Source organism: Coloeus monedula (assembly GCF_965178545.1).
Source record: "Coloeus monedula genome assembly, chromosome: 9".
In the NCBI taxonomy this organism is placed as follows: Eukaryota; Metazoa; Chordata; class Aves; order Passeriformes; family Corvidae; genus Coloeus; species Coloeus monedula.
The window spans coordinates 6,674,560-6,690,137 of NC_138789.1; the positions used below are offsets into that span (position 1 = coordinate 6,674,560).

General features: G+C 40.6%; 1 protein-coding gene across 12 annotated transcripts in view; it reads left to right on the forward strand.

Annotated features, from left to right (window-relative positions):
- The window catches only part of PRRC2C (proline rich coiled-coil 2C), a 70,317-nt gene that overhangs the window by 14,340 nt on the left and 40,399 nt on the right, over positions 1-15,578 (forward strand). For all 12 annotated transcript variants that reach the window (XM_082287242.1, XM_082287248.1, XM_082287247.1 and 9 more), the window contains exons 2-11: positions 1,992-2,159; positions 3,326-3,503; positions 6,794-6,900; positions 9,915-10,046; positions 11,976-12,154; positions 12,519-12,598; positions 13,166-13,299; positions 13,381-13,468; positions 13,726-13,867; positions 14,845-14,919. In XM_082287242.1, the coding sequence (XP_082143368.1) occupies positions 2,045-2,159; positions 3,326-3,503; positions 6,794-6,900; positions 9,915-10,046; positions 11,976-12,154; positions 12,519-12,598; positions 13,166-13,299; positions 13,381-13,468; positions 13,726-13,867; positions 14,845-14,919 (1,230 nt within the window). In that variant the 5' untranslated portion in view covers positions 1,992-2,044. The remainder of the gene's footprint in view (positions 1-1,991; positions 2,160-3,325; positions 3,504-6,793; positions 6,901-9,914; positions 10,047-11,975; positions 12,155-12,518; positions 12,599-13,165; positions 13,300-13,380; positions 13,469-13,725; positions 13,868-14,844; positions 14,920-15,578) is intronic.

The following is a 15,578-nucleotide window of genomic DNA, read 5'->3' on the forward strand; positions in this document are numbered from 1 at the left end:
AGCCTCATGTCTGATCTAGACTCCAGTCACACACGTGGCTGTTAGGCCATGCCTCATCTATCCAAAAAAAACTACACTGAGGCTGCAAGGTTTCACTGGGAGCCAAAGCTCACTACTCAAATATCTTTACAGGAAAAAACCCACCCAGTCTGATACATGAATTTAGGCAAGCTTATCTTTGGAGTTATCAGCTGAGCAGATTTGAAACAACCATTCACTCTCCAGGCTGCCCCGATACTTATTTGCAATTCAACATGTCAAGCTTTGCCCATCGGTATTGTTCATGGCCAGACTACTGCTTTCAGCCTGTCTGGAGACCTGAATCCAGGCAGATACGTTTATCAAGCTGAGTCTAGATAAGTGCCAGGAGCACAGGGTGGCAAACCAGGTTTCAGGTGAGCATATAACTGTACCAAATCATACACTATAATCACTATGCTCACACGTTCTTTCAAGTGCAAACAACTCATACAGAGTTTTAATTTTCAACCCAAGTCTCTGATCTGCTTGGTGGGTTGGGTTCGCCCTGCTCCCATCCCTTATTTCATATTTTTGGATGACACAAAGAGTAACTGTTGGTGTAACACTTGCTGTTGAAATAGCCAAATGCTGACTAATCTGGAAGAAGAATCTGGGAGTTGCTGTCTTTATGTGAGGGGAGAATGTATTTCTTAGCTATGTATATGTGGCCCCATACAAGGCTGGAGATTGTCCCTTTTGCAGCAATCTGCATGGATTGTAATAGAATAGCTTCTGGCCAAAGTTACGCTGAAGCTGAACCATCCCAAGGTTATTTGCCATCTTAATTTCTTTTCAGTCATGGCTTGTAAATTGAAGTAGAAGGCAGAGGAGGATGAGAACGTTATCATACCTATGTAAGTGAAATTTCCATGGTCTTTTGACGTTGCTTAATGTCTATCATGACCAAGTAAGTGCTTTGTTCTTTAGACTGCTTGTCATTGCAGACTCTTCTTTAATCCATGAGCACCTCACATGTGAATCAGGTTCCCTTTGAAGATCTGCAGCTCTGAGTTTGACATGGCAGTTTGATCACTGAAGAGTTTGAGCAGGATGTCTTGATTCTTGCTGCCTGCTTTTAGAATGAAACGCTAGTTTTGAGCATATATAACTATTCTGGAATTGAAATGGAAATATATTAAAAAATTGTTGTTGTAAAGAGGGTAGCAGGATTTTTGACTAAGATAAATCAACTGTATAATAATGTTCTGTTTGAGTGAATGCTCACTTGTGTTCCTGCCTGGTGATGAGCAGCGGCGCTACAAGTTCCTTCCAAGAACTTCTAGCGAAGTATCACTGTTAATAACTGGGTTCTTTTTCTCAAGGCCTGTTATTCTGGGGGAAAGAGGGAGGAGACAGATGACCCGCTCCAACAGCCCTGTAATTTACTGCTGCAGGAAGAATTGGTTTAAGGAATTCTCACTCTCCCTGTCTGAGCATACTGTGTTCTGGTTTTGACAAACAAAAAATTCTCACTCTGTGTATTTAGTTTCTCTGGCTGCTGTGTTCGTGATGATTTGGGGGGGGGGGAAGCAAATTCCAGAAATACTGTACTGCAGTAACTGTTAATTGTGTTTCAGTACTTGGCTTCAGCAGTAGATGAAGTCGTTGAGCTTCCCCAGTGGGGAAGGAGCTGCTGGTGGAAATTCTGTGTGTTTGTGGGGTTTGGGATTGGGTTTTTATTATTCATTTTCTAGTGAAGTCATGGATGGTATTTACTACTTTAACAGTGATTTTAATTAAGTGCTGACCCTCCTGATTTTGTCACATTCAAATTAAAGAGATAGAAATACTTGAAAATTCCTGGTGTTACGTAAGGGTAAGGTTTCTGGAGTTAATGCATTCCTTGGCTTCCTGCAGTATGCTTAAATGAAACAGTGCTAATGGTGTTAAATATGCTGTCCACTTCTGCCCTGTGAGCTCTTAAGTGTTGGCTCGTATTCAGATTGCTTTTCTGTTGTTTTTCGTTACAGGCAGATTTTGAGGAGTGAACGGGAGGTACCAGACTCGATGAGTTTCCAGCGAAATGTCGGAAAAGTCAGGCCAGAGTACAAAAGCAAAGGATGGAAAAACAAAGTATGCAACACTCAGTCTGTTTAATACTTACAAGGGAAAGTCACTGGAAACTCAGAAAACCACAGGTGAGTAAGCTCTCTTTAGGGTTGCATTCTTTCAGTTTCATCGTTCCTGCAGTGCTAATTAGTAGTGCAGAGTATATGAGCACTTAACCACAGCATGGTTTTTCATAACTGCTTGGTACAGCAGTGAAGTGGAAGGATTGTTGAAGGCAGCATTCCTTGTAGTTTCTGCTTAGCTGTAAACAAGCGTGTCAGTTCAGAGAGACAGTGTTTGCAGTCTAGTAGGAAGTAGAATGTGGATAAATAAAGACGTGCCATTCCCCAGCTGTGCATTTTACTGCACTAACATTTGCCATACTGGAAGTGTTTGATTAAGGAGAAGGCAAGGCTCACTTCAGCTCAGGGGCTTTGATTTTTGGACAACCACTGGATAAAAATTATACCACTATCTCAAATAAGGTGATAGTGAGCCTGCTTTTTCATGAGTCATTAAATGGAGAAGGAGGGGGAAATGATGTTCTGAAGGTTTTGAACTTGACTTGACATAACTGCCTAAATCATGTGTAAAAGAGAAAAAGTGTGCCTAAGCTTGTTAAAGTTTGCCACAATATTCTTTTTAAAGGTTGAAACTGAGCTGTTTGTTGTGATACAGCTTATCCAGGGCAGTAACTTGTACTTGCTCCCTCAGTTGGTTACTTGGTAGGTTGAATATCCTGTGGGGTGCATTAGCTTGGTACTTGTGGTCTGGAGTAAATAAAATTTGTAAGAGTGTTTTTGCAAGGTCAGCATCTGCCAGCTAAATTTGCAGCAAAAAAGAAGTGCGCTGGATCCATAGAGGTATTCCTGTACTCATCAATGTACATTAAGCTCACAGAAGAGCAAGAGAATAATGCTTGACAAAATCTTGGAGGGTATTAAGACAATAATATCACATTTTAAATGGCTTCTTTAGCTTTCTTCACTGAATGTTGTGTATAAAGGTGGGGCCATATATCCTTTTTAATCTCTCGAACAGGCTAACCATAATGACTCACTGTTCAAAAAGTACTCCAGTTTTCCCAAACCAAGTGTTTGCAATTCCCTTTTTTAAAAATTAAATTCTGAAGCATTTTAAATTCTTAATTCTTACACTCTTAAATTTTTCTGACTTACAAAACATTATGTAGCTCTGTTTAAAAACTGTCTGCTAAATAGCTTTGTTAACTTGCACTTCCTGTTCTGGTATGCAGTTGCCGCACGCCATGGATTGCAGAGTCTTGGAAAAGTTGCTATTTCCAGGAGGATGCCTCCCCCAGCTAATCTGCCCAGCCTCAAAGCAGAGAACAAAGGCAACGACCCCAATGTGAACATTGTGCCTAAAGATGGCACAGGATGGGCTTCAAAACAAGAACAGCATGAAGAAGAGAAGTAAGTGACCACTGAGCTCTAGCTTGATTTGCTGTGCCATTTCTCTCAGGTTTGCCTACACTAGGGATTGGCAGGGCCTGGGAGGAAATTGGCTGCACTGGACTATCCTCAGTGTAGTTACCAGAGAGGAAATAGCACCACTGTTAAGTTCTGTGAGGAAGAATCTTGCCAGTAGAGGGCTAGTAAAAAAAAACCTTGCACAAAAAAAGCCCCTCACATTTAAGTTGAAAATGTTCTGCTTATAAATTCTATACGAGGGGAAGAATATTTCTGTGGGCGTGTAAGTTTTGATGTCTGTTGAAAGGAAATGCTACAACATGTTTTTGTAAGATCAGTGTCATCACCTTAAATAAAATGCTCTTGAAATTCTAGGTACATGGAAATTCTCTTGAAACCCCAAGGAACACAGCAGGAAAATTAGATAATAGCTTGCAAGTTTGTGAGAGTATGCAAAAATCTACTTAATTGTAATTGTTGTGATGTATAGCAGAGAAAACTCAAAAATTCTTGGTTTGTAAACATTTGTTTAAATCTCTGCTTTGTTTTCCTAATGGTTCTTAATATTTGCACTTTATTTTTTTTTGGCTAGAATGCCATAAATTCTACAGACTTTCAAAATTTTTTTATCTTAGACTCTACGCAATTATTTCACTCTCCTCCAGTATGTGCTGTGAACAAGACAGAAGTGGTGGCAGTGTTGATGCATTGCTGTATACCTTGTATGATATAACTTTTCCCATGCTCAGTGCAGTTTCATGTGCTAGATTTGTTTCACATTTGTACATCTAAAGAAAGTAGAATGAAAGGATCATAGAATATGCTGAGTTGGAAGAGACCCATCAGGATCATCGAGTCCAACTCATGGCCCTGCAGAGAAAGAAACTAAATAAAAACTGAAACTTTTCAGTTTCTAATTGGGAAGTATTTTAAAGCAGGGGGTTTTTTTGCCGTGTAAGCTTAAAATTGGATGTGATTCTCACTGCATAAGTAGAAGCAAGGTTTAAGTGTTAATTCTTTCCATACAAATTGTTCTGAAAAACACTGGAATGTACAGCCAGTGGTTGTATGTTTGCTAGTGCTTGTGAAAGCAAAATATGAGGTCTAAGAGTTTCCTTTGCCATCTTTCTATCCCTTTATTTCTCTTTGTATATGTTCCTGCATTTAAATATCAAGTTTTGACATCTCTCTAAAAAGCTGTTAGACTTCAGGAATAAAGTGTTTCTGTTTAGCCTTTTATTTTAAGCTTTTGAAGCTACAGATTTACAGTTTTCTGCCCTGTGTTTTGTTTGGTACTTTAACAACATCTCCCTGTACTTACTTCAAGGTCACTTACACTTTGCCCTGTTAAGTCTGTGTTGAGCTGGTAGCTTGTTTGACCTAAACAAGCCTTCCATGGCCATGGGTTAGAAGAACATACCAGTAGTTGATTTTATGTTTAAAAACAAGTAAGAAGCTGTCCCTTATCTTCAATTGGAGGTTGTTTGCCTTTGTATTTTCATATGTTTTACTCTGATAAAGGCCTTCGAGTTCGCATGCAAGTAAAACTAGTGAGGGAGAGATTTGTTCCCAGGAATTGGTATGTAAGCCCAGGCCATGAGTAAATTCTCCTAAATTTCGACCATCTGATGTGTTTGCTCAAATATTAAGACTGTTTGTTTGACTACTGAGGTGTTTCTGTGATATTTCAACGTGCTTGAAATGCTGCAGTTTACATGTGAAGTGTTTTATTGTTCCTCTCAAAAGTGCTGCAGATAAAGGTTACATCTTGATAACAGCTTGCTTTAGTTTAATGGCTTTTCTCTTGTATCATTGCATTGGAGTTCACATGAATGTGTTGTTCCCTGTAATTAGGAAAATTAATTATTCTACTACTTTCTTGAGTTGTCACTCATTTTGTGGGTATTGCCTCAGTCTCTTTCCTGGATAGTGCAGGCTGTTGTGTATTGATTTGATTAATGCAGCTGAGTTCTTTAACTCATCCATACTTGCAGGGCAGTGCTTGGATAACTAAAATTCTAAATGGGTTTGTCTTTGGAACAGGAGAAATGCAAGGAATAGTTTCTTTAGCAGTCTTGTTCCTTGTTTCACTTGTGTGTCATATAAGTCATAAATTCCCCAAAGAATGCTTAGAATATGTGCAGCTGTAAGAAAATGCAAGTGAAAAACAGAAAAGAATGAGAACTGGTTTTTATTTTTTTAGATTGCAATTCTCTCTGGAAACATGAAAATTCCATTTAGTTATTCTTATGACAAGCCTGTGTGTTTCTCCCCAGGAATGATCTTTTTAATGATGTTTACTTCTCTGTCAGTTCCGAGAGTCCTCTGTAGTGCTTTGGGTTGATCGCAGCATAACCCAAATGGAACTGATTTCTCAGTGGTGGTCTTCAGAATTTTAGGATCACTTTAGGATCTACTTAAAGCATGTACAGTTGTTTCTTTTAAGTTAACTGGTATGATACTGTGCTACTTCTCTCTTCACGGGTATAATAAAGTGATTCTGGAATACAGAACTTGCTCCATAGTTCCTGTTTTATCAAAAGTTCCTACTGAGGAGCTAGAGGGTTAGGCTTAGTTGATTTTAGACCCTAATGCTTTGGGTCTTAAGTTATCTGAATATGCAGATTTCAGAAATAGCCTTTATTGGAAGAAGTTAAACAATATGACTGAATCGGCAGACTAGAAAGGTCTTATGTATGGGGTTTTTGACACTGGACAAAAAGAGCACTTACGTCTCTTCATTGTTAAGATGGTGAGACTGAGACCATTCTTAAGACTTAAGGTTCTGGGCTCCAGTTCATGGTACCCATACAATTTTTTGTTATCAGTTCCTTTTACTTAGTAATTTCTGACACGTATTTGCCTTCTTACTCTCAGTTCATGGTGGTCTTGAAGTGCTTTCCTCTATTAACTCCCGAGGCAGGAGAACATTAATCCAAGTTACTCCCTTCGATGGTTGTAGATGGATTGTTTTTTTGATTGTGCAATATACTTCTTTAAAAGCTGTAATTCAATTCATGCCTGGCTGCATTTTCTGCCCAGCCATTTTCATTCATTACTCTCCTCTTTGGGAAATGGAATCTTGAAATAATTAGCTAATTTATTCCAATTTTTTAACTGTTACTATAACAACTCCTTTTATGTAAGAAAATACTTTTTCTGAGGAAAAGTAATTTTTGGTTCTTCAGCTGCACAACTCCCTTATTTTATTCCCTTGTTTGCAGTAGCCATCCTGACAATCTTATTCTGTGCTCACCCTCTTGTATTCACAAGTGCTTTTCCTCTAATTCCAGACAGCCAGACGTGCCGCAGACACAGCCAAAACCTGCTGTTCCTGCTCCTCCAGAAGCAGCTCCTGTTGCCAAATCCTGGGCCAACACCAAACCAGGGGGACAAGAAGGTGAGTGCTGCTCAGGGTGGAGGGGTTCTACACTGGATATCAGGCTGAGACTGTGCTGGGAGAGACCCCCACACTCAGCAATCCCTTGAGGCTTGGCCAGGCCAGCTGGGACTGTGGAAAGTTGTGGAAGCAACATTCCTGGCTGGAGAGTGAGCCTGTCCCCAGTCACTCAGATGAGCTGCAGCTGGATTTATCAGCAGGTCTGACTGACTTTTAGAAGATCGGTGTAGTCACCTCTTGTGAATTGACAGGGAAGTGGTGGTGGCAATGAAAAATCTTGAACACAGCTGTGGTGAAAAGGGAAAATCACAGTACTTATAGTACAAACAATTTTGGCATGGGAAGGAGAGCTATAAACAATTGGTGGTCATTCTGATCATAATTTTGGATCATTTTGTGCAAAGTGTGTGTAGATTTGCTTCTGTTTAAACATGTGAAACAGCAATACTTTTCCCTTAGTTTTATAGATTCCTTGGTTATTTTAGTATCAAAGTGACAGTGTTTAAGTAGTTTTCTTTCTGGGAAAAACATTAAAGGTGTGTTTTGAGGGTTATTTAACATAATTGGATGAAAAGATGGAAAATTGTTTCCCATCAGTGTGAATCTTAGCTTGAGTGTTTTCATTACAGATGTAAGATCAGAACTAAATCTTCGGCAGATTTAGTGAGAGGTTAGTTAAAATTCCTGTCTCCATTATGATAAATAACCTGCAGCATGTTTTAGTCCTTGAGTTTTGAGACTTGCAAGCTTTCCCTGGCATAAAATGGAGTTTAGCCTTTCCAGCTGAAGAATTGTGTTCTGTTCTGAATAGGGATCTTAAAGTAATAATAATTGCACAGAGGTAATTTCTTAGACATTATACGGAGTTTGTTAAATCACATATCTAATGATTTTGGCTTTTTTTGCACTGAGTATTAGAAATTACAATTCTAGATTCTCCATTCCTTGCTCTCCTCAATAATGTTCAGTGCTTCATTGTTAAGTGTAGAAACTTTTCTCCTTTAAGCTTTTACAGGATTTCTGTAGAATAAAAAAAAAATGAATTAACACTGATGCAAAGTGATCTGCATAGCAACCTTCCTGCAGAAGCTGATAAGATCATCTCCATGACACAGGAAATAGTGATGCGGCTCAGTGGCTTCCATATGCATTTAGCTAATTATTTCATAGTTACCATGGCAGCTCATGTGCCCAGCCCAGATGGCACCCTCATTTCATTCAATTAATGCAGCACTGGGTTTGCTGTTTCAAGAAGAAGCATTGAATGTGAATTGGCACCAGCTGCTTGCTGTCCTGGGTTTGAAACTCAGGGTACACCTGTTGTGCTTTCCTGAGCTGCAGTTGGCTCTTAGAACTTGTAGTTTTTCCAGCTGCCTCGTGAGCGTTCCAGCAGTCACTCAGTGGCTGCCTCGTGCTCTTGTAAAACTTGAGTGAGGCAAGGCTAAACCTTTCTCTGATCCTCTTGGTGGCCATGGAGAAAGGAAAAGCTTAGGAAATGTAACATGTAAAAATCTGTATTTTTCAGCTCATGCTTCAGCTAAAAGTTGGAGTAGATTACTACCAAAATATCTTAGAATTTTTTAACTTTTCTGAACTGCTGGCTGCCAGTCTGGCTTTTTCGGGTTTGTAGCTTAAACACAGTCAAGCAGATCACTGATGCTGTTGCTTTGCAGTTGAAGTGTTGTTCACTGTGTAGCCCTGAGCAGACAGCATTTTTCAAGATTCATAAAACTCATGAGTGTTGCATGCCACAGGATTTCAGAAGGGGCTCCCGTGCCTGACAAGTCATCTGGTTAGTGGGACTGGTTTTCGTCCTATTGAGCAAGTCACTGGATGTAGGGAACAGCAACAGTCCGTGTCCATTAAGGAAAAAAAAGAAAATGTGATCTGTAGTATGTGAAGTCAGAACGAAAGTTGAAAGATTTCAAGGAAATTTGTAGACACGGGGATTGAGTACTGGTATTTGCTGTCATGCCTTTACAAAGCACAGAGTGAAGACTTTATTCTGTGTTTAACTCTAAAAAAAACCCAACCGAATAAAATCCCACTGGGATCCCTGCATTTCTTCTTTTTGAATGATTCTTTCAGAGATTGGAGAGAACAGAAGTTTTCCTTGTTGTTACAAAAGCCCATCCATCATTGGGATTGGGGGTTTTGGACACCATATATTCAGAGCCTTTTTTGTGAGTTCGCCCTCTCACATAATCCATGTAGTCTAATACAGTGTCCCTTACAATAGTCAGTAATAAAGACAGGTACAGGAACAGTGTGTTTTTCAGGCTGTTGGAATAGAAATCCCCACTCAGTAAGATTATTGGTGATTTGGCACTAGAATGCTGCTGATCTAATAGGTCACTATACATTATGTGTATGGGGAGGGGAGGAAATTGATGCAAAGCAGATGCCAGCAAAACCTTCTGATGAGGAAGACAACCTATGTATTTGGCTTCCATACCATGTACAACAGAAGTCTTAAATTCTAGTCTTGAATTAGGATGTCAAGGGTTTTAGATATCAAAGAATGTTACAGTTGTTCTGATACTTTTCTCATAATGTAAAAGCTGTGGCATTTTAAAGTTCTGGAGATTTATTATTAGAACAGTAATTAATCATAAACATGTTTACAATTACATAGTTTCCCATTCTTGGGTGGACTATAGTTTTAGAGTGAAAAGAAGGAAATCTTTGTCTGGAAGGAGTGGGGAAAAGTGTTTACAGAGCTGAGGAACTCCAGGTACTCCCTGGGTTAAGTCTTGTTCCGCTGTTGCTCTCTAATGCTTCTGAATTTTTCTCAGCCTCAACAGCTGGGATAGTTGGTCTAGTAAATTTAACGACTTCAGTAGCAAATATGAACCCTTTATATTACCAGTAAATTACTGTGCCTTTAACATTTAAATGTTTAACTTTTTTCTTTTAAAGCTGTAATGTTCACTTCTAAAGGATGATCAGGCTTCTATTACTTCCTGAACTTTTTGCCTACAGAAAGTTGTGACTGTGAATATCTTCCTGTGTAGGTCCACCTATTCCAATCAATAGTTACTTCCAGCAAGAATTCCCCAGTCTGCCAGCAGCTGGGGATCAGGAAAAGTCAGGCAAAGATAAGGATGCACCTGAAGATGGCTCAGGACCCAACCTGCGACCGCAGAGTAAGTGTGTGCTACAGATTATTGTGAAATTGCATTGGCTTGTGTGGAACTTACTGTTTTTGTACCCTGTACAAAATAAATTGATGAATATGTTGTTTTAATCAGAATACTCCTACACTGAAGAAATGGATATTTGGGGCTTTATTCTGCTTCACTGTGTTCCTGGTGTGCGGAAAATAGTGTGTTTAATCCTATCACTTCCCATTTTCCCAGCCTAGTCAGGACTGTAGTTGTGCTCTGAGGAACATTTGTTAGTTGCACAATACTGGCATTTTCTTACTTCCAGCTGCTGATGTCACAGCAGGTAAGATACATCTTTAAAGAACTCTTCTAATATTAGCTAATTACACAAATCATGATCAGGGCAGGCCTCAAGTGGTTGGTACTCATAAGAGTGCAGCCTGAAAATTCCTGAAGAGGAAGTTCACTTTACAGGATGCCAAAAGACTGGGTTGTGCCTTGGCATCTTTAGCTCCTGGATGCAGTGTTCTGACCAGCTGGATCTGTTTCAGCAGATCTAGTGAAAACAACCATAGCAGTGCCGGGTTTACATCTCTCAGGAAAGAAATGTGTATTTCTTCCCCAGATCCCTTTAATGGGATGGTATTTGGGATTGTGCTTGTTACCAGTGGAAAACAAGATTCCTTTCTCCCTCAAAAGTTTGGTTTTGATGAGGTTTGATGGACCTGTCCTGCGCTGTGGCTGGCACTGTCTTGTGCCAGTGATAGGCACTTTAGAGGGCTTAGGCTCTCAGGGAATCCTTAACTCCTTTCCTTGTTACAGGCCTTGGTTTTCCTTGATTTGTTTGTCAGGTCCTGCAGACCAAGGCCATGTGCCTGTTCATGTCCTCTCTTGATTTTGATCTAAAGAAGAAATTGTCAGGAAATGGGAGAGATGTCTAACACCAAATGAGAGCAGCTATGGGTCTGTTCAGCCTCCTGCAGGCAGTTACAGTTTTGGTCAGCACTGTACATGCTATATTAAGCCCTTCTTTCATGTCTGACAGCAGAAAGCTAAATGAACTTGGCAAGTACTCCCTGTTTAGCAGCTGTGCTTCCCAGCAAAGATAAGTGCAAGAACTGTAATGGATACTTAGGAGCATAGTTTTAACGCTGCTTAAAGGGTTTGTGCCCTTAAAGGAACATTATTTACAGTGCGTGTTTGTGATATTGTTGGTCTTCATTGATCTGAGCACTGCTGCTAAGTTTACTCTGGGGTTTGTTTTTGTCCTAACCCATGCTCTGCAGGCAGAAACTCCTAAAAGAATGGACTGCCTAGCACAAATAACAAGTCATTAAAATCCCTGACTTTTCCTGGATGATTTGCTAGTCCAGCCCTTATCACTTCTATTCCATCCTTATCAGGCAGAGATGCAAACCAGACTCTGCATACCTGTTTTCACTTTGACACATACCTGTGCATTACCCTTCTTTTTGAGCTGCTTGAGAGTTTCCTGGTAGGCCTTTGCTACTTAGGAAGCTTGATCTTTGCCTTGACAGCATCTTCACACTGAGTCAGCAGTGGCCCACTTAGCACAGCTAAATCTGTTTTCTTTCTTGTGCTATAATCAGTATCCTTCCTAAATTGCACGGTGTTTTGGAAGGTAGAATGGGACAGCTAGAGCAGTCCATAAATTTATCTCTGGCCCTTCAGGAACACAGCTGGACCTAGGGCTGAAGAGGATCAGGAAGCAGCTTCTGTTGATTCTCAAGTGGCCACTGCTTGTTTCAGTAGCAGATAAAAACGTGTGTGCGCACAGATCGCTGTGTCACCGACGGCTGCGTGGGAGCAGTGTGTTCTTCACCATCCCTGGCTGTAAATCGCCAGTATAAAGTCTATTCCTGGCTTTTCTTGTGCTGATTCTGTCCATGCAGATGTACTGCTTGGAGGGGTGGGGGTAAAAAGAACAACTCTCTGGTTCTCCAACAGATCAAGACCCTAAGGCTCTGGGACAAGAAGATGCCAGTGCTACACCAGCAGAACAAAATGATGGCCAGAAGGCAGGAGACAAGAGGGATGTGCGGTTGCCCCAGGTCCCTCAGCCCAAGCTGAATGGCCAGCAGCAGCCACCCATCTCATCCCAGTACAGAGCAATGATGCCTCCTTACGTGAGTGATGGTTGCATGAATGGTTTTTAAGCTGCAGGGACTGATTTTTGGCTAGTGTGATTTTCTTATGTCTCTTCCTTTCCCCTCCATGGAATTCTTACCAGTTCTCCTGGAAGGGCATGATTGAAACCAGCACCTCAGAGGATCTTGGCTACCTGTTGCCACGTGGAGTTTGAACTTGTCAGTTGATTAACACTTCTAGTCACTCTAACCTGGGGACTTGGTGTCACACACTTGTGGTATTAAGCAAACTTTCTTGAGTGAAGAGTCTTGCTTTACTTCCATTACTTCCCTTGATGGTCTCAGTATGCTTAATGCAGTGATACTTTTAAATGAATGGCTCCTGTTTTTAAACCCTTTTTAGATGTTTAATCAGTATCCTAGAATGGCATATCCTCCCTCCATGCAAGGTCCAACAAGATTTCCCAATTCTGAGCCAGGCAGGTAAGAAACCTACAAGTGGTGGTGTTTTGTGTGGGTATGAACTCTGTGACTTAATTTAAAAAAATAAATAATTTGCACTGAGTATCTTGATGGTGATTATACACTGCATAAGAACTGACACTGGTCAGTCTCCCATGTTTTGCTTGTGTGGAGCAGTGCCATGGAGTGTCTGAAGTTTGAGAGCTCACCTACAAAACTTGAGGCAATTCTGCACAATACAGGGCTTTTGATTGTGAAGAGCAGGAGTCACTTGTGGGAACACTTTTGAAACTTAAACCGGTATTTGCCCATAAAAGGACTTCTCCATTGTTATAGTGAAAGTAGTCAATTCCTGGTATTTCAAAATTAGTTTTCCACCTTGTGCATTTCTCTGTAGTGGAGGATAGCTGTGCACATGCAAGAGTAATTATTTAAATTCTGGTAGTCACACATGTGCATGCGTGCTCACATTTATACTGTGCTTGAAACAACAGTGCTGTATATTTCAAATAGTCATACAAGTTGACTTTTTATCTGTCATTTGTGGATAAGTAAAGGCAGTGGTTTTTGTTTCTCTCATTTTTTTAGAGGCCCAAGGGGAAGAGGCCCACCCTCGTGGTGCTCAGAACCTATTGAGCGCCCATCCATTCTTAGTGCTAGTGAACTCAAAGAGCTTGATAAATTTGATAATCTAGATGCTGAGGCCGATGAAGGCTGGGCAGGTAAGAACATCAGATTAATGGTCTGTTATTTGTATGCTGAATGTTTCTGAAAGATTAATTGAATATTTGTTTATGCATCAGGTGCTCAGAGTGAAGTGGATTACACCGAGCAGTTAAATTTCAGTGATGATGATGAGCAAGGAAGCAGTCAAAAAGAAAAGGAAAGTGGGTGAGTTGATGTTGCCAATTAGATGTGAAATGTCACTTAACTAGATGTTGGAAAGATTGAATGAAATGAGTGCAAGTACTCATTCCAATAACACTAATTCCAGTAATTTAATGCTGTGCTCAATTGCATAACTGCCTGCAGACTCTAGTCAGCTGGGTGTGGAGTAGAAATTGTCCTGGCTGAGAAACACTGAGGCTTGAAGATAAATCCACCTGTGTGGAGTATGCATTCTGTTTTTCTTATTTCTTTGCACATAGTGATGAACAAACACCATCAAAAGATTCCCAGAGTCCTGATGGCCAGAAGGAAACAGAAGAACAGACAAATGCCAAGTCAGCCACCCAGGTTTCCGCAGCAGCAGCCAAAGGGTCTTACAGCAAAAGCTCTCAGCTTGATCAGGTTTGTGTGCTCTTCTGTTCGGCTCCTGTGGCAACAGCCTCGTCAGGAGAGCTCCGACTGAGGTGTCTTTCCAAACTGTCAGGTCAATTAAGGTTATGAACGTGAGGGAAGGCATTAGCTACTGAAAGCATTATCTGAGCTGTGCTAACTGATCAGGTGCTACGCATGCAACTTAGCTGCCTCTGGTTGCAACACAAAAATAGCATGACTTTATGTAGTGTGTTCTGCCCCACACTTGTGAGGGGTGAGAGCTCTTGTGTCAGGCACTGTGGCTTGGCTGACTGGCTCGGTACTCTTGTCTGTCCACCCCTGGAACTGAATGAAGCCGTTCTGGTGTTTATCAGGTTGTCCAGTGGATAAATAGCCCACACATTTTTCATGGGTGTGGGGATTTTTTTAGTATCATGGTCCACTTTCTGCAGTGCAGCGTAGCTGTAATGTGAGTTCACTTCTCACGCTAATGGATTTTATACAGACCATGTAGAATTCATCAGCTCAGCCATTTTTTGTTTCCTCTAGTAGAGGAATATTGCTATCCACTTCAATTTATGCCTGATACAGCCCTATTTTTGGTTTGGTTTTTTTTTTCCCCAGGAAAAGCGATGGTTGGGTTTGAAAATTTCTCAGAAATATTTTCTCTTGACACCAGTAATAATGAAGATGGGGGATCTGGGATTGATTTTACTTGACTTTCTTTCTGTATTAAAGATCACATTGTTCTTTAAGGTTTGATGCTACATTGAATCTAAAGAAAAATGGTGCAGTAACATAGACTCTGAAATTTGGATGTGTGAATTTTTAAATTGTTCAGCTCTCAGTACATAAAAGTGAAAATGGTTTTGCTCTTGTTTTGCATGCAGATGCCTTATTAGGTGTAATACCTTAATGCAGCAGAAAACAGTAAATGAAAAATTCATAGTTCAGCTTGGCTGTGGTTATGAGCTTGCTTTACCCTAGTACTGTGTTTGATCCAACAGGATCGAGGTCCACCGCAGCCTTCTATACATGAGAGAGGTGGCCCTGCTCTTCCTCCAAAATCTATTCTACCACCGGTAAGAAAGATTAGAATTGTCCTTATTTCCTTGAGTTTAATTCTTTAATGCTGTGGTGGAGGGATTTAGAGTAAGAGAAGTAAAAATATGCTTCACACAATAATAAACCTTTCTTTTAACAAGTAAAATTATCATAATGCCTGGGGCTGGTAGGAATGGAACCCCAACACAGCCATGCTGCCAGTTGTGTAAAACAGCCCCATCTTGTAAGTGCCATGTGAAATGCACAAGAATTTCAAGAGCTTTTCGATATCCAGCCCCACTTGGGAACTGGAGAGGAACAGTGCTGGAGGGCTGGCTGCCAAGGCAGATGTGGAGATGAAGTCCCAAATGAAATGTGAACTAAAATTTCTCTTATCGTGAGCTACCTTGAAATTTCTTGGCTTCCTGAGGGACTTTTGCCTGAGATCTGCCCTGAGTCTCTGAAATTTAGAGCAGCCTGTAACCAAATCTAAAATATGTTTGTGGTCTTCACTGTCGCTTTGCCTTGATGGTGATGGAGAGTTGACATGAGCCCAAGTGATTCTTTACTTTACTCTCCTTTCTGAGCTCAGGTTGTGAGAGTCTGAACTGGGTCAGGAAGGGTCAAGGGCTGGCTTTTTCTTTCAAGTTTTGCTTTTTAAAAATGCTGTGCAGATAGACATGTGCTGACAAATAGT